At 31.3% G+C, this 19,637-nt stretch overlaps 1 protein-coding gene across 3 annotated transcripts in view; it reads right to left on the minus strand.

Annotated features, from left to right (window-relative positions):
• Nucleotides 1-852: 852 nt before the first annotated feature.
• Nucleotides 853-19,637, minus strand: part of LOC409869 (kinesin 3A) — a 91,498-nt gene continuing 72,713 nt past the window's right edge. For all 3 annotated transcript variants that reach the window (XR_003305436.1, XR_003305441.1, XM_026443264.1), the window contains 2 exons: nucleotides 1,169-1,629; nucleotides 853-1,076 (listed from right to left, as the gene is read on the minus strand). Coding sequence is in view for 1 of the 3 variants with exons in the window: in XM_026443264.1 (XP_026299049.1) it covers nucleotides 1,577-1,629 (53 nt within the window). In the remaining 2 variants the exon portion in view is untranslated. The remainder of the gene's footprint in view (nucleotides 1,077-1,168; nucleotides 1,630-19,637) is intronic.

The raw sequence follows: 19,637 nt of genomic DNA on the forward strand, positions 1-19,637 counted from the left end.
TTTTGACATTCTCTATAAAAATGTATTGAATCATATAAGTCCAAAAATTGTTAGTTTAGGAGATAATTAAATATAATTGAATATCTCTTAAACTAATAGTTTTTGACTATAAATGGTTTAATAATTTTTTATAGAGAATAATATTCTACATCTTTTTATGCATTGAAATATTTATGATTCTAGTTAAAAAAAGAAAATAATCCTAATATTAGCTCTGTGAATCCTTTAAAAAGAAAAATAATTATATCTCTTTACGTCTCTCTTAAAACTATTCAACTTTTATCTCAAACATTTTTTAATATTTTCAAAGACAAGCGAGATATTTCAAATAATAATATTAGAACACCCGATATATTACATTTTTTAGTATATAAGATAATGTAATATCTTTATTATTTAAAATATTAAAAAATGTTTTAAATAAAAGTTGAATGGTTCTAAATGGGACACATCCTGCAACTATTAATTTTTTTTCATGTAAATATCTAAAGAACATATGAAGATCAACTTTCTTTTTTTAAATAGAACTATATATTTTTTAATACACAAGTAAGTGTATTTAAATATTCCCTATAAAAAAGTATTAGATGTAGAATATATAGTATTAGATATATATAGAAGTATTAGATATAAAATATATAGTTCTATCAAAAAAAAAAAATTTGATCTTAACACGATCTCTAAAATTATCTCTATAATCTAATAATTTAATAATTTAATAATAAAACGTATACTTATTAAAACGTAAATGATATATATTTCCTTTGAAACCGTTTAACTTTCACCTGAAATATTTTAAATAACAAAAATTAGTAATACAAATTAAAATAAAGTAACACAAATGCAAAAATTGTATTTTCATAGCTTTATTTCATTTTATTCAATCATTTACAATTATTTACAATATTTATAATTATACAGAGTGGAGGTGAGGCACGCCTGTTCGGTTCCAGAAGCATCTTCTCTCAAATCGATCTTCGATATCGTCGACGTCACACTTCCTGTGCCACAACTTCACGTTGATCACCATGATGTTCCATTGATCGTCGATTCTCTTCTAACAACAGCATTACCAGCTATAACATCCCATAAATAAATATAAATATGTAACATATATATATATATATATGTATAATAAACATGATATGAAACGTAAAAAAATACTTACTTTTTTCTTCTAAAATCCAAAACCAATGTCCCAAATACACGAATCATAAATATCATCCCATTATTCCAAGGAAACGATATCATTTTCTCTTATTGATCCAAACGAATTTTCCTTCGTTCACAATTCCACTCGGGAGAAGAAAGAGTATCGAAAATTGGGCACGATCGATCCGAATTATATCCACGATCGAGGCGAGTCGATAAATGGAGGACGCAAATCGACGAGTGCAGTGGGGGCGCTGCAATCGGGCACAGGATGTGCACAGGAAACATTGAATCGAGTCTTTAACGAAGATAAACTTAATTAAGATAATTGTCCCTGGCACAGGCTGCGTGGATCGAGCTTGTAAATCGAGGATTTCGTCTCATAGCGAGATACGCATCGATCCTCATTTGCAATTGAAAATTGTTAATACATGGAATCCGTATATTTCATCGTCTTGAAAAAAGAACCCCTTTCGACTGAAAAACACGCGAAATAATTATCGTTAATTATAATTCGTATTTTATATATATAATAAAATAATAATAATAATACCTCGAATATTTTATTATTTAATCATCATACGGTTATACATAAAATCTTGAAAGAGTTCTACGCTAAAAATAGCGTAAGATTTTTAACTAAATCGCAATCGTTTTGTTTCATACCGAATAGGTTTCATACCACGATAAATGGAACGATAGCAATGTCCCTGAAAAATGTTTCTTTCCATCGACCGCCACGATACGACTTTTCCACGTTCATCCTTTATTCATAAGAATTTGAAACATTAAAAACCCGTGCTTCGTGGTCTCGTTTTTATCCCATCCCAATGTCGGCTCGAAAAATCTCGAAACTTGTAATTTTACTGTTACGCTACCATAAGAGAACGCCAGGTCGCCATTTTGGTATCTCATAAATCTTTTCGAAATAGAAATCTTTTTGAAAAATTACTTTTGACAGGAATTTAAACGCTTCGTTCAGTCATAATTTTCAATCTCTATCAACTTTCTTCTTACTTTTTCAATATACTCACACGTTCTATGTAAAGATTTCTGTATTATTTAATATTTGTTTTATATGTATATACGTGTGCAGTTCAAAGTGCATTCATTTCACATGATGGATCAAGGTATGGGCAATTAACGCCAACACGTGTGCACACACACACACACACACACACTCGTATTCTTGATTCGCAAACAGTGCAATTACACTCGGTGAACGAGAAAACAGAAGCGCTACGTTTACGTCACTCGTCTTGCACGTATTGTATCGCGTGCCTGCATGGTCACAAAGCGTTATACACAACGATATCTTGCAAAAAATATTCATTACGTTTCTCTTGTTACCCGAGCCTCTACAACGATTATGTTCTTCGTATTTACTTAATTTTATACGTCTTACACGAGGCAATTTTTAAATTCTGGTGCAATTGTTAAAAATGTAAAGAATCTTCGTTTCTCGATAATAAAAATATAATAATAAGTTATTTAAAGTAAGAACGTGATTCACGTTCGTGAAATCTAATTGCATATTTTTGCAAGGAAATGTGAATACACGAGGCAAATATTTTATCGTCACGCGTGTCTTTTTTATTGCACGTTTATTTTTTTACGTCCAAGCTGCCTCGAAAGAAAGAGAAACGTGCAACAGCGGGAAAAAGTTCACAGTTCGTGAATTAAATTTGTTCCAAGCAGAAGCGTGAAGCCGGTGGAGTAGCTAGTAGAACGGTCAATTATGGGACTGTAATTAAATCATCAGAGATTGCTGGTTGATCCTCCTTTCCTTCTCCGTAAAACAACCAATGATTCGTTCGATAAAACGTGTCGGATGAACACGACTTTTTCTCTGTGCTTAAAGGAAGAAAATATTAGAAGATATCTTTTTTCCAAGTATTCTTTTTAACCATCCTTTTCATCTCGATTCCCTTTGCTTTGTACATGTAAATTAATTAAAGGAGGAAAAAGAAGAAGAAGAAAAAGAATTCTTGTTTACCATGTTCCATTCGATCTTTCTTTCTCTTATTTACTTTATACATCAATCGTCACTTTTTTCATTATTATTGTGCACCAATAATAATTTCTTACAATTGGTTTATTCAAAAAATTAATAGATTTGTCATCGTTTCCTTTTCACAGTAATAATAAGAATAATAAGAATTTTCTTATTGGACTTTCGATTCACAATTTTTCACTTTTCTCATTATTAATAAAACTTATAAGATATTATCATATTATCATATTTATCATAAATATTCTTTTCATTGGACGTGCTTTCAATTCACATTTTCTCATTATTAACAAAACTTATAAGATATTATCATATTATCATATTTATCATAAATATTCTTTTCATTGGACGTGCTTTCAATTCACATTTTTGCACTTTTCTCATCATTAACAGAACTTATAAGATATTATCATATTATCATATTTATCATAAATATTCTTTTCATTGGACGCGCTTTCGATTCACAATTTTACACTTTTCTTGTTGTTAACAGAACTTATAAGATCCACATTTATCATAAATATTCTCTTTATTGGACTCTTTACTGCTTTCAATTTTGCAGAACTTATAAGATCCGTATTTATCATAATTATTCAAACGTCAATCGTTAATTTTTCCAAGCGCGAGCTAAAACAACTATACTCGAATCCAACTTTCCTTTTTCGAAACGAACGAAATTCAAACGCTTTTAACATCCATTCCAATTCCTTCCATTCGAACCACCTCGTACACACACACACACACCTCCCCCGCGTTTAAACGCAATTAACGCGACCGCTTACACGCAGCAATAATACAAGAGGGTAGAATGCAGGGTGGACGCAAACGAGCGTTGTTTTCAATGGCGGACACGCAGAGGGACGAGCAGAGGCCTCCATTGTCGAGCTCTCGAAGGGGTTCGCAACCCCGGCCATTTTTAATTATTCCACGGGAATCGTGCCTCGAATGGAAGAATAGAAAGAGCGTAACAGGTAGCATAGTAGTTGCAATAGTTGCGATAATTGCGACGGATTGTCTCGAAACTCGATTAAAAACGTTCGTCCTATCTTCAAATCTCCGTGTTTCGAGTTTATTAATTTTCCAACCCTTAAATTCTATGCCCATCGATGGTAAAGAAACTTGAATGAAACTATAATTAATTAGTTTCTTTACTCTTGGAGACATCAAACGATTCTTTGAATTAATTGTCATCGATCGATCTTCTTCGTCTCGAAACATCCTCCACGAATTAACATTCCTCTTCTGATCGATCACACTCTTCTTCGAGAGAAACGAAAGAATCACAAGAAGAGTTTTTAATATCTTTGAGGCTATTGTTTTTGTTATTATTATTATTACTTTTTTTTCTTTCGAATGAAATCCCACAGGAAAGTACTTTCGAGGAAAGTTTATAAGAGGGAAATGAAATACGGTTTTAAAAGCTTGCTTGTCCTCTCCTCTCTCTCTCTCTCTCTCCTTTTCCTGATGGAATAGAAAAATTCCTCCCTTCGAAGGAACAACTGGCTCGTGACGCGAATTCGTTAAATTTCGCAGCGTATGCGCGTTGGTTGCCGAGATACGAGGATAGAATTCTCAAAGAATAATATAATTCGCATCGTGGTACAATAATTGCGCGATATCTTCCCCGATTTCCCTTTGTGGAATACTTTCTACTTCGAGAATGTAAATTATTTAGTTTTCTCAACGAATATTTATACGAAAGATTTGAATTAATTAAAGATTTCGAAGAGAAGAAACGTTTAAAAAATGTATTATGTTTAAACGAGTGGAGTGTTTTATCAATCCATTGTTATTTTTCGTGAGAGATAACGTGGCTGTCGTGCAGAGGAGAAGAAGTTGATGCATTATTTTAAACGTATATTTTCAAGATGCAAAATTGTATGCAGAGTATTTTTCTTTGAATGGAGAATTTTGAAAATATATTTATTCAATATTCACTTGCATTATTTTTTAACCTGTTCGTGATACTGAAAAGTATATTGGAAGATCGATAGAGTCGTGGAAAAAATACGTATCGTTAATCGTCAATCTTTTACTTTTCCACCAATTATTCGATTGATCGATGTGACAATACAATCACATTTTGTGGTATTTAAGACTGGCAGATGTTCTAATATTTACGAACACGGGTGTATCATCTCTGCACGATATGCACGATATTGGAGAATATTCTGCTTGTAATTCTAGATATATCGTGCGGGATAACATTGACACGAGATACAATATTTACGATAGATTTGACACGTGGCGAGAATAATGATTCGAATTAGATCGATATTCCTTCCTCGCTATGTCAAATTTCAATCAAAAAAGGGAAAAAAAGTGTTTCAAAATCAGTTTCGAATCGTTTGAAATTGAAAGAGAAAATTATTTTCCTTCCCCCGGATAAAATTTGAATAAACTTTCCACCATTGCTGTCACGATTTCGAATAAAATTCGTCAAATTCGATTAAAACTAAAAAAAGATATCCTACAATTTTCAATAAAAAATTTATCTTCAAACTCGATAAAAATCCTCCAAAAATCCAAAAACGAAAACCATCACAATAAAAACAAGATAAATTTACCTTTAACATCGGTATTCGATATGACGAGTGCATGAATGCAAATAAACACAATTCGAACGCCTCCACAATGAAACTTAGAAAACTCTCTTGGCTCGTTTCGAATGGATACGTTTCACAAGTTTTCACAAAAGGGAAGAGCTTTTGTAAGAAGATCGTCTCGAAGATTCGGCTCTCTCACCTCGCGTATATATATATATCTCCTTTCCCTACTTTTCCCTCCTCTAATTCCTAGAGAGGAGGTAAAAGGCAACGTTTCGCAGAGATGTTCCCTTTTTCCTTCTTTCTCTCCCTCTCTCTCTCTCTCTCTGCCAAGCTGTGTCAAGCACCCGGATCTCTCCTTCGTCGTGAAGAGGATTCTGGCTAAGGGCCAGAACACTGCTCTCCTATTGGATTAATATGTACTTTGCTTGTATCGATACAATGGCTGTTCCTCGTGTTGCTTTTTCTTGGATCATTCATTGAGGATGAATTAATTTTTAATTCGGAATCGTATCGAGTAGTCGAGTTGAATGAATAATTGTAAATATAGTTACAGAAGAGATGATTAATCCGTGACGTGATATTCTCAAATGTTAGTTGAACTGATCAGATCTACAAGGTGATATAAAGAATATAAATTATAAAAAGTATGGAAGTTTTCTTTGATGCTAAACAAAATAGAGTGAATATTATTATTAATTAGTTGGAGATGAACGATTATCTTTAATAATGTAAATATAGTTACAGCAGAAATGATTAGTCCGTGACGTGATATCCTTTATTCTCAAATGTTAGTTGAACTGATCAGATCTACAAGATGATACAAAGAATATAAATTATAAAAAGAAAAGTATGGAAGTTTTGATGCTAAACAAAATAGAGTGAATATTATTATTAATTAGTTGGAGATGAACGATTATCTTTAATAATGTAAATATAGTTACAGCAGAGATGATTAATCCGTGACGTGATATCCTTTATTCTCAAATGTTAATTGAACTGATCAGATCTACAAAGAATATAAATTATAAAAAGAAAAGTATGAAAGTTTTCTTCGATGCTAAACAAAATAGAGTGAATATTATTATTAATTAGTTGGAGATGAACGATTATCTTTAATAATGTAAATATAGTTACAGCAGAGATGATTAATCCGTGACGTGATATCCTTTATTCTCAAATGTTAATTGCAGTGATCAGATCTACAAAGTGATACAAAGAATATAAATTATAAAAAGAAAAGTATGGAAGTCTTCTTTGATGCTAAACAAAATAGAGTGAATATTATTATTAATTAGTTGGAAATGAAATTATCTTTAATAATGTATAACAAATTCCGTTTAAAATCGACCTAAATTCGAATATATATATATATTTTACGTCATTTCGACTCACTTGCAAAATTCACCGCCTTTCGTTTTCCGCTTGTCGCGTCAGCTGCAAATATATCCGCGCTATTTAAGGAAAGTCTTTCGCGTTAACCCTTTAGAATCGCAGTTTCCCTTTCGACTTAACACTGAATGAAATAAGAAACGCACAAGTCTAATTCTCGAAATCTGGAGAATATTTAATTCCAAAAAATCAAACAAGCTAATCTTAAATAATAATATCTTGAATAATTTCATATCTCGTTATGACTGCTTTAAGCAAAGCTGTTAACAGGCAAGATTCCAGGATGCTGGAACGAACGAAAAGCAAAACTCTCGAGGGGAGAGCGGCAATGGGGCACCGTATCTAATTTCTCGTGATAATAACAAGAGTCTTTTGCGCGGGAATCAGCGAATTCCCGCGTATACGAGCAAGCTGCGCCACGGTTAATCCCGGTTGGCCACGGTTCAAACGCGTTGCTGGATCAGCGATACCGGCGTGGAACCGTGGCCAAAATTTCCCTCCCCTATCGAATCGACGCGATACGTCACGCCAAAGGTAATCCCCCTCCTCCCTGCGTCGAATTTCCTCGAAGCCAACGAGTTTTTCTCCCCCTCCGTTTTTACGTGTAATCCAAAGAGAAATGGAAAAAAAAGAAAAATGAAGTTGTAATTCAAAGAAATGAGTTTCAAGAATGGGATAATAATTGTGTAAGAAAGGAAGAATGATTTAAGAATTATTATAGAATTATTGGAAATTGTTTAAATGAATTGAATTGTAGAGATGTTTGAGCAAATATAATAATGTTATGTTCATTTAACAACGAGAATAATTATTTTTAACGAGTGTTTAAAAAAATTTCCACGTACAAGGAAACGTATATTTCCAATTGTTCTCTATTTTCGAGTTACTTAATCACGCTTGGGATACACGTATTCCCATTTCCTCCCAAAAAATCCAATTAACCTCCTTCGTTACCCAGAACCCCTCCAAGATATCAACGATTTTCGACGCCATTTCTAGGAAAAGTCGGGGATTAAATCGGAAACAATTCGGGTGAAAATCGTCCGGCTGTTCCTCCCTCTCCCCACCCACGCGTACCGAGAATTCAATAAAACGGCTGTGGCAAAGGTCACAGGTCAGTCGCAGTTAAGGCTGCGTCTGCAAGATGCAGCGACGCGCACACAACCTCGATTTATGGGGTCTGCCTCGATCCACGCCTCATTGTGGATCTATCATCCGATCTATGCATCGAGTGTGTGTATGTAAGGGAATTTATGGTGGTCGATATGGAAATTGAATTCGACGCGCGCTGTCTGAAGGATCACCCGTCTAACTAGACAACGAATCTATCCCTTCAGGGGATCATTAAGGCGATTGTGATCGAGAGTGAGATTGGAGTTTTCAAAAAGAAAGTGGAATGATGAGTTGAATGACGTTTGATTATCTATACGAGGGAGTGAATTGTTTTTAAAAAAATGGAGGATTAAATTGTATTAATTGAAAGAGAGGATTTGTATAAAATTATTTTATAATAAAGATAATAAGCATATTTATTAAACATGTAAATATTTTAGGAAAGAAATTTAGAAAACTGACATTAAAATCGTGATTGAAAGTGAGATTAAAGTTTTCAAAAAGAAAGGAGAATGTGGATGTTTGATGATCTATACGAGGGAGTGAATTGTTTTTAAAAAATGGAGGATTAAGGATTAAATTGTATTAATTGAAAGAGATTTGTATGAAATTAAAAATAATTTTAAGCATCTTAAATATTAAATATGTAAATATTTTAGGAAAGAAATTTAGAAAATTGACACTAAGACGATTGTGATCGAAAGTGAGATTGAAGTTTTTTGATGATCTATATGAGAGAATGAATTGTTTTTAAAAAAATGGAGAATTAAGGATTAAATTGTATTAATTGAAAAAGAGGATTTGTATGAAATTAGAGATAATAAATATTAAACATGTAAATATTTTAGGAAAGAAATTTAGAAAACTGACATCCTTTTTACGTATTTTCATTTGAAATATTTCTTAAATTTAATCCTTTCTTTATGAATACAATTAAATGTAAAATTTAATACTACGCTTTGTAACTTTTTAATTTTCTACTCGAAAGGGAGGCTCGTTACCTAAAATCCAAAAATTTTCATTTTTCTTTTCTCCACAATGTCCCGAATCGTGGAGTTTTCCAAAAGAGAAATTAGTTTTTAACAGTTTCCAGAACTGTTAAAAACCGATGAGCCCGGATACAGAATCCGCACAGGCCAACTTGTAAAACTTTTCAATGTTTTTTAAAGTTTTATTCGCCCGATAAATTTTCCGGCAGATATTATTATCTCTCTTCCAGAAATAATACTATAAAACGAACAAATGTTATTATTATTATAATATTACAACATAATCTTTCAATCTTTTTCATAAAATTTATAATATATAAATAAATTTGTGATTAGAAAGAGAATCATATTTCAAATATACTTCAATCGAATATAACAACACAAATTATAAAAGAAATATAAAACTTGTAAGTTTCTTATAAAAACGAACGAAGTTCTATTGAAAACTATAATAAATTCATCTTCTCGAAAAGAGAGGAGAAAAAATCACCTCTTCACATATATAATTTTTCTTTTAATATTTATCAAAATTAGCCCAGCATAAAATCACAAATTACATTGAATTAAAATAAATTCTTTGAAAAATAATCGATAAGACTCGAAATCGATCATTTTTATAATAATAAATCCCGATTTTTCATCAAAGTTATCGACGATATTGGAAATTTTCTCTAATCATTGATCAACTTGGAGGAAGAGGGGAGGAGGAAGCATCCGGTATCGACTATTTCCGACAAGATGGCGGGTGTGGGTGATGGCCAATAGCTGGTAGGCGGCCGATCTTCCGTGAAACTTCGACATCTTCGCGAATTACGAGCTAATTAAATTGGAACACGTCCAAGAATATTGTTGAGTATCGAAAATAGTCACTCGCGTGGGGATATCTAGATTAAACATCGTCTGGCCCCATGGGAATAGATCTGTTGCGAAGAAATCCACTTGCGCCAACTCTTGGTTCGTTCACCCCCTGAATTATTAAAACCAATGAACGTAAACTGTTGAATTTAGAAGACAATTCCAGTATACTTCGACGTTTCGATCTCGAAAAATGATAAGGAAAAAGTTGCAATTTAATCGAGTAAAAGTTTTTACGATAGATATGAAATATATATTCGAGGAATAATTAAAGGAAATTAATAATATTTAATTTCTTCTTCGACTCGTTGAATAATTTATCGTCAAAATTGCACAAGTGTTAAGTATTAAATTACCTGAAAAGACAAATTACTTAGAGAATATTTCATCGCACACGTGTTTAAATTTACACGCGTAACTCGTGAGAGCATTTGTTCTTGGAGAACAAACAGTTTCGATTCTATTTCTTCTATTGTTAAGTACATAAACCTCCATTCGTTCGAACAAAAATATTTCCATCCTCCTATAAAATATATAATAAAAATATTGAGAGAAAAAATTCGAAAACTCAATTCAATCAATTGAAACAAATTAAAAATAAATTATTCTTTTTCAAAAAAAAAGAAGAAAAAGAAAGAAATAAATAATATAATTTAACAATCGATAAAATGGCATATATAACGCGAATATTTCGAATTTCTGGTCCCGGAGAATCGGAATTCGATGGATCCGCGCAACAACGTTCACCCCGAAGCGTGAGACTTTGATGGATGCAAAAGCAAACAGTGGCAGCGTCCATCGTTACTTCCGTGTATCCGGTTCTACGTGTACACACAGAGTGAAAAGGCGGCGATTTCTTTTTTCGCGGGGTGCAGTGAACTCCGTTTTAAAATACGCTTCTGGCATTGTTCTATCCAACCCGGGTCCAGTGGAAAGGGTCAAAGGCTAGAGACGCGATGTTTATCGGGATGGACTGGCTCCGTCCAACCGTTTTCTTGCCTCTATTCTCACCGTGTTTATTTCATTTGTCTTTCTTTTTCTTCTTCTTCTTCTTCTTTCTTCTCTTATTTTCCTGCTCTCCCTCTTCCAACTTGTTTTCTTTACTTGGAATTTTAGAAACGTATAAGGTAATTTTTGGAGATGTTTGAAGACGTTGAGAGGCGAAATTGAAATAATTGGAAGTCGAGAAAAATGATGTTTTTATTACATTTGTGGTAATTCTGTTGTTATTTCGATGCAATTCAGTTCTTCTTTTACAAGTTATTATATGATATAAGATTTTTTACAACAATACAAATGTAATAAAATTCATGAAAAAAAATATACACGATATAGAAAATATTTATTAATATTATAATAATTCTTTCCTTTTTTTCCTGTTATTATATTTGCAGACATGCTTTTCCTCTTCCTCTTCTAATTTTTTTTTACTTAGAATTTTAGAAACATATAAAATAATTTTTGAAGATGTTTGAAGACGTTGAAAGACGAAGTCGAAATAATTAGAAGTCGAGAAAAATGATGTTTTTGTTACATTTATGATTCCATTGTTATTTCGATGTAATTGGTTATAATTTATTATAATTTATAATAATTCAGTTCCTCTTCTATTAAGATATTATATGATATAAGGTTTTTTACAAATGTAATGAAATTCATGAAAGAATATATTCGATATAGAAAATAGATTTGATACAGATTTGTTAATATTATAATGGTTCTTTCTTTTTTCCCTGTTATCACATTTGCATACATGCTTTTCTTCTTTCTCTTCTAACTTTTCTTTACTTAGAATTTTAGAAACATATAAAATAATTTTTGAAGATGTTTGAAGATGTTGAAAGACGAAGTCGAAATAATTGGAAGTCGAGAAAAATGATGTTTTTGTTACTTTATGATAATTCCATTGTTATTTTGATGCAATTGGTAATTTATTATAATTTAATAATTCCTCTTCTATCAAGATATTATATGGTATAAATTTTTACAAATATAATGAAATTCATGAAAGAATATATTCGATATAGAAATTAGATTTGATACAGATTTATTAATATTACAATAGTTCTTTCCTTTTTTCTCTGTTATCACATTTGCATACATGCTCTCCTTTTTCCAACTCGTTCTCTTTACTTGGAATTTTAGAAACATATAAAATAATTTTTGAAGATGTTTGAAGACGTTGAAAGACGAAGTCGAAATAATTGGAAGTCGAGAAAAATGATGTTATAATTTAATAATTCATTCCTCTTTTACAAATAAAATATTATATGGTATAAGTTTTTAAAACAATACAAATGTAATGAAATTCACGAAAAAATATACACGATATAGAAAATAGATTTGATACAGATTTGTTAATATTATAATGGTTCTCTTCTTTCCTGTTATCACATCTGCATATACATGCAGTTTCGCAAACACGTGAAATATCTATTTATACACCGTCGAGAAATATTTATACGTCGGTGGAAAATTGTATTTGCGGCTTGTATCAAAATTCTATTACCATGGAAATGTACATCGATGCAATTTTATTCGAACTTTAGTCCAGATAAGAAAGTTAATGTCATAAATTCCGATCAGAGAGTACTTCGTGAAATGGCATCGAAGCCTGAAAGCTTCTTTCCTCAAACTTTCTTTCCCACTTTCAGAGAATTTATTTCATCAAGAATCTCTTGATAAAAATATGAACTTTCTCCTCGGATAACAAGATTATTAATTTATAGATTCAAACGAAGTTTTTAATTTGTTGATGTTTTTTTCTTTCTTTCTTTGCCTTTCAATTTTAAGATTTAAACGCGATTTCCAGAGACAATTATTCATAATTATTTATTATACATACATATACTAAATAAAAATTAGGTCAACTATCCTTTCAAGATAGTTGAATCTTTCTTGAGTATTCAGAAAATCATTGCTTCGAAGAACATCTGAATCTGAATCAAAAATTACTATTTAAAATTTATTTATCTTTTTATCTATTCCTATAATAAATTAAAAAATTAATTACAAATGTGTATATATATATACATAATATTAGTTGTAATACTCAATCGATTATTATTACATAATAAAAAGAATTTATTAGCTCATTAAAATGTACGTAACTTAGTACATTAATTGCGTAAGAGAATCCTTACATTTATTAAAATATCGCGTTATTTGACTTCTTCAAGTTTAAAGGAATATTCATAATATTCTTAGCTTTTAAAGTTATCTTATAAACATTGTAAACAATTTTTTTTCACCCAATGTTTCATTGTTTATTAAATTCCTTATCCCACCAATAATTCAATCTCATTCTCTCGTTGAATTATAAAAAAAAAAAAAGAAAAATGGCGTATGTGCAAATATTTACAAGAGAAAATACAACTCTACGGTCTCTATTTCTGAAAAAACAAATGAAATATAATCGATAAGAAATTAATACATATTCACGATTAAAAATTAATCTAAACCATTGGAATTAATGAATAAAATTTCTTAATGGACAATGATACATCATATCGTGCGTCTTTCGATTAACAGTTTTTAAATAACGATGTTTCGTTATTAATATCTAAATATATATATATATTTGTGTAAATACTTTTTCATTATCGGAATTTTCTTCGATAAATTCGTATTTCTATCATTCGTTTTCTTCCATTCGTTATTCTATGAATAATGTTAATTTACTACGAATCTTATTGCATAATCTTTTTTTGCACTCGCTGTTTGCATAATCATTCGTGGGGGGAAATTTGCATAAACGACGTAAAAGAATTCTATATGTGGATAATGTTAATCGATAAAATGGTAATAATATATTGATAAACTCGATTTTTAATATATATTTCTTTTATTGAATAATATTAATTCACTTAATGTAATTTCTAATTCCATTAGATTAATTATTATTATTTTTTTCAATATAAAAATTTTAACTGCAAATTCAGTAAAGTAGTTCAATTAATTATACTAATGCCCTATTTTTCCTAACACTATATCTATATCTATATCTATATCTCTTGGATCCAACTTATTAACTTCAAGTTTTTTTTATAAAGTTGGAAAGTAACTCGAGATATTTTATTAAAACTTTCTAAAATTCTACAAAATTTAAAATCGGTTGCTAAACATCATCGAACAATTATTCAAAGAACTTTTTAACCTGTCACGCGTATATTATCGTAGAAATATTTAAAAAAATATTTTTAAAAATTAAACTAACTTTTGAACAAATTCAAAAACAAACTCTAAACCGTTCTACTATTCGATATAACTCGATAGCCAAATATTTGCAAGAAAGGAAAAAGAAGAAAAGAATTTACAAAAAGAATCCATATTTTATAGATCGAATGAAAAAACTTGGTTAAATTGCAAACAGATGAAAAAGAAAAAAAAGAAAAGAGGGAAAATATTAGAAATCAAATCCAATTTACAATTCCTTTCACCAAATCGAGAAAAAAGGGAGTGAATAACACCTATACTCCATCCCCTTTTCACTTTCTCTATCCCTTTTCCCTTCCCTAATATTCAACCACGAACGGTCATCCCATATCCTCCAATGGAAATCCTTTAATATCGTGGGATTGAGGACGAGGCTTAAGCCCTATCTGCTTGGCTGCGCCGAATAAACGTGAATTCGTTGGTTCACACATGGCGCGATGGCCAACTTTATCTTATAATAAGCGGGACTTTTCATTAAAAAAAAAAAAAAAGAGGCATCTCGTGCCTGTTAAACGTGGCAGAATTTAAGCATAAAGATCTCGCTTGATTTACGAAATTTACGAAAATGTATTTTTTGAAAAAGAATTTTGATTTTAAATGATTTTTCTTTCCAAAGAAAAAAGTCTACAAAAAATTAAAATATCTAAACGTTATCAAATTGTACAATAATAATCTCAATAATTAATAATCAATGATCGATTCACTATCCAACTGTTAAACGTGGCAGAATTTAAGCATAAAGATCTCATTTGATTTACGAGATTTACGAAAATGTGTATGCGAATGTATTTTTCGAAAAAGAATATACGAATTTTGATTTTAAATGATCATCTAATCATTGATAAAAAGAGTGGAATATTTAAGGAAATATTCGACCAAAATCTTCCCGATTTTATTCGTTCGAGAACGAATTAAAAAAGAAGAAAATGCTAATCCAACTTCAATTACAGTAAATTTTTTTCCTTTTATTTTCACTGTCTACCATCTAACGTATAATGATTTTTCAACCCCAGATTTCTAAAGTTATTATTAACTAAAGTTTTTAAAGATCTTTCCTGTTATTTTAATCATTGATTCTGCAATCAGTAAACTGATAAACAATCTCCAGAATTACTTACAGCCTCGATACAAAAAATTTCCAAAATGCCAATAAATCCAAAAACAATATACAAAGACAAGAGATTATCTAAAGATATAAGATCTAAAGATTATATACTTTGCTATTACTATTCCTCGAGAGGCAGGATGAAACCTTGGTAATTTCAAATTTTCTTTACCCTGTGAATAACGAGACGCGAGTTGTTCGAATATTAAAAAAAAAAAAGAAAAGCGATTGCGACTGAAAAATGGCGAAAAAATATTCGTCCATCGGGGAGGAAGTCGCGGCGCGGCCAACATTCGGCACGGATCCGCTCGTTTCGAGTCGCGCCGCGTAATTAACCCAGATTTTTAATTAGTGTACGCAACTTCGTGACCCTGTGTGTGGATTTTTTCAAGCGGCTCGTTTCGAGCCTGAAACCCTGTGAAATCCGCTGCGGGTGCACACGCGTGCACTACGTTCGTGTGTGTGTGTGCGTTTAACGCGCCTTGTCAAAGAACGCATAATTACACGTGGAAATTGAGCCACTTCGACGTGGTAAAAATTCGCATTCCTCTTTGATATTCTGGAAACAGGGAGGGGAAAAAATAGCGGTATTTGAAATCTTCGGGTAAACAGCCATTTTTGTGATTCTCGTGTTTTGGGGGATGAAGTTGGCTCTCGAGTAATATAATTGGCGATAAAATGTCGGTCGTAGATTGATAATTGTATTTTGTGTTATAAGATGGAAGTTAATTTTATCGGATGTCTATTTTATTTTTAGTTAAATTTAAAAAGTTATTATAATCTTGAAAGTCAACTTTGTATCTTTTGGAATGGAATTATATAATTTTTGATGATGCGTTCGAATAGAATGCAGCATCTCCTTTCCTTCATTTCGTGTTTTGAATTTTAAATCTCGATGAAATATATAATGAATTTGAATAAGGAAGAGATGAAAAGAATTCTGAAAGATTGTGAAGAGAAAAAGAGGACGAATTGTTTTTACGATTCAAATTTTTTTGACTCGAAATAATCCAAAGGGATGGTTCTTTTGATTTTCTTTAGAAATCCATGCGTGATGGAAAGTTTTATAAAGTTGGAGGAAGTTTGAATCGATAGCAGTGGAATGCACGTTAAGCTTTATCTTATTCTATTCATTGTTGCACGTTTCGTTTATCTAGACTATATTTATTGGATGGAAATTTTACTTAGTTTGGATTCATTTGCGTAGAATAGAATTTCGTTTACATAAATTCATAAATTGTAAGATATGAGAATTAGAAATGACATTTTGTTCTGCATTCACGACTAATAACAACGAACAAGAGGAATAATTTGTACGATTTAAAATTTAATCTTGTTATAAACTCCTTGAAATGTTGAAAATGGCTTAAAAATTGTTATTAATTATAAGTATTATAAATTCACTACGATGCAACGTAATGTAACGAATGAAATAAATTTCAATTTTTGTCTAATTTTTATATTTATATTTCCTCTTTCTTTTTTATATTTTCTTTTTTTTTTTTTTTTTAAGAATTTAAAACTTATCGAAAGAAGGAAAAATATTCTATAAAAATGTAGAAAAAAGAAATAGCGATAGAAGCGATTTTCAATCAATTTAATTTCAGTGTTCGTGAAACAGGTTCGGGCCGAAAGATCGTTCTTTCAAAGTCATCGATCAACAGGCTTCGAGTTTTAATAGGAAAAGTTACGAGTCCCCAAGCTCCCTGTGATAATACGAACTTTGATCGAACGTCCATTATGCACATGTTATTTGGGAATAGACGCGATTAATGTTATATGAATTGTTAAACTTATTCTATACGCTGTCGATAAGTAATTTTTTTACCTACCCTTTCTTACCTACCGAATACTGACGAGGCGGGAAATTTAAGAATGAAAAATTTTAAACGCAATATTTCTTGTAATAACCAATACGTTAATAAATATAAACAATTGAATAAAATAAAAGATTAAAATTTCCCAAATATAATAATAATAAATAATAATCGCGTAATCTTTTATGATTAATTTTAAAATTAAAATAAAATTTCTCTTGCATTAACTCTAAAACGAGTATTATTTTATCGTGTTTTAAACGTAATTAAACGCGTCTCGATTAACCTCCGTTTAATTAAGTCGACGTAAAGACAGAGCAACGATAATGATAATTGCCATTTGAGAGAGCAGAGATCAATACTCCCTGTGAAATTCTAGAATTTACACGAAAAACGTGCGAAATGTATCATTTCCATCATTATTCCTAATAACTTTTATATCGATCTATCACTACAAATTTAACTACTATAAATATTTGTCGACTAAAATTATGCTAAAATTATACCATCCTATAATTACTTGCTCAAACATCAATTACTTTTTCCTATCAAACATTCTCTCTCCTTCTCTTTGAAATTATAATCATACACATTTTGCATAACGTAATGATACAAATCTTCGCGAGAAAGTATAATAACGAGACTGGATAAATCACGTATTATGTCAATTAGGAAATAAATCCTTTCCATTATAAATATCACCATCAAATTTTCCATTCCAAAAATACCTTCTTCCTTCTTCCAAACCATGATAAAGGATAAAAATCGCGAGTAAACTAATGGTCAAGTAAATCGAAAATAAATCGAAAAAAAAAAAAGAGGATGAGATACAAAGAGAGACAAAGCGAGGGGGGGAATAATCCTATTTTTCCTTCTTCCCTCGAGGGGAAAATCTTCCACCAAGGTTCGATCTTTCTTAGGCGAAAGTGCAATAACGATGTGTGATCGATAGAACGCGACTGTGCACCACTATTTTTGCGTACCCCCCCCCGTGTAATAGTGTGCATTACTATGCGGTTATGCGGTCATCCGAGCGTACTACAGCCACGGTGCATGGACATTCGTGTATCGATCTCGTTTAGGTGAAAATAGAACGAAACGCAGTTTGACACACGCGGCTCTGTTCTATGCTTCTTTTTTTTTTTTTATTATTATTTTCTTCGATTCGTGATCAATACTAGCGCGGCTTAATAAAATTCTCGATATATTAACTAAAACTTGCACCTCCTGTTTATTTCTACTTTACTTTTTCTTCGAATTTTAACAATTTGAAGATTTTTTTCTGAATTTAATAAAAATTTTTCTTTATCTTTTACGGATCAAAATTACGTTGGAATATCGTTGTAGATGGATAATTCTTTCGAAAAGGAAAAAAAAAAATTTTTTTCCAATGCAAATTTCGACTGTACATCCCTTGACCCTTAGGATTTATCAATGTCGTATCACGGTGTAATTTTAACATCGAATGTGGAACGGATTATACGAAATCGATATCGAATATTTCCGGTATCGATCCCAAGGGAGGGAGTGTGACACGTCAACAGTGATTTGTATTGTAATTTCGTGACGTGTTATCTATAGACGGACAGGAAACGATGGTGACTGCGTCCTTGGCCCTTGATGGAAATTCACACCCTCTGATTCACACGGGAAATACGATTTACGATTGGGGCCACACCTCGCGCATGAAATGTGTGCAAATGCCATGAGATCCGAATCTTGTCTTTCCAACTTTGCATAAACTTACTTTTCTTTCTTCTTCTTGAGAAAATAAAAATTAATAAAACTGAATTATGAATCTTGCGAGAGAAATTAGTTCCAAAGAAATAATTACATTCTGTCGAAAACTATTAATTAAAAATTAACTAACAATTGTTATTTATATATATACATATCCACAGAATATTTACAGAATTTTCTTCGAAAACTATTAATTAAAAATTAACTAACAATTGTTATTTATATATACATATCCACAGAATATTTACACAATTTTCTTCGAAAACTATTAATTAAAAATTAACTAACAATTGTTATTTATATATACATATTCATATTTACAGAATTTTCTTCGAAAACTATTAATTAAAAATTAACTAACAATTGTTATTTATATATATATACATATCCACCTTAAAGAATTTTCTTCGACTAATATATAATTCGAAAAATGAAAATACGATTTCTCCAGGATCATCGAGTTTTTAAGAAGACATCCTCCGTCCAAACGCAGCTGGCGTCGAGAAAGTTGAGAGAAAAACTGTGATGACCCACATCGCGACACCTCCTCGGCCGCAGGAATAAATTTCCACGGGGGTTGGGCCGCTTATCACCCCCGAGCAGAGAATTCGGGTCGTTCCACTTACTCGTTGAACGATACACGGTGGAATAAAGATCTGGCCAGTTCCCTATCTCGAGGCCTACGTTTCGAGGCATTGAATT

The sequence above is a fragment of the Apis mellifera genome, linkage group LG10, assembly GCF_003254395.2.
Source record: "Apis mellifera strain DH4 linkage group LG10, Amel_HAv3.1, whole genome shotgun sequence".
NCBI lineage: Eukaryota > Metazoa > Arthropoda > Insecta > Hymenoptera > Apidae > Apis > Apis mellifera.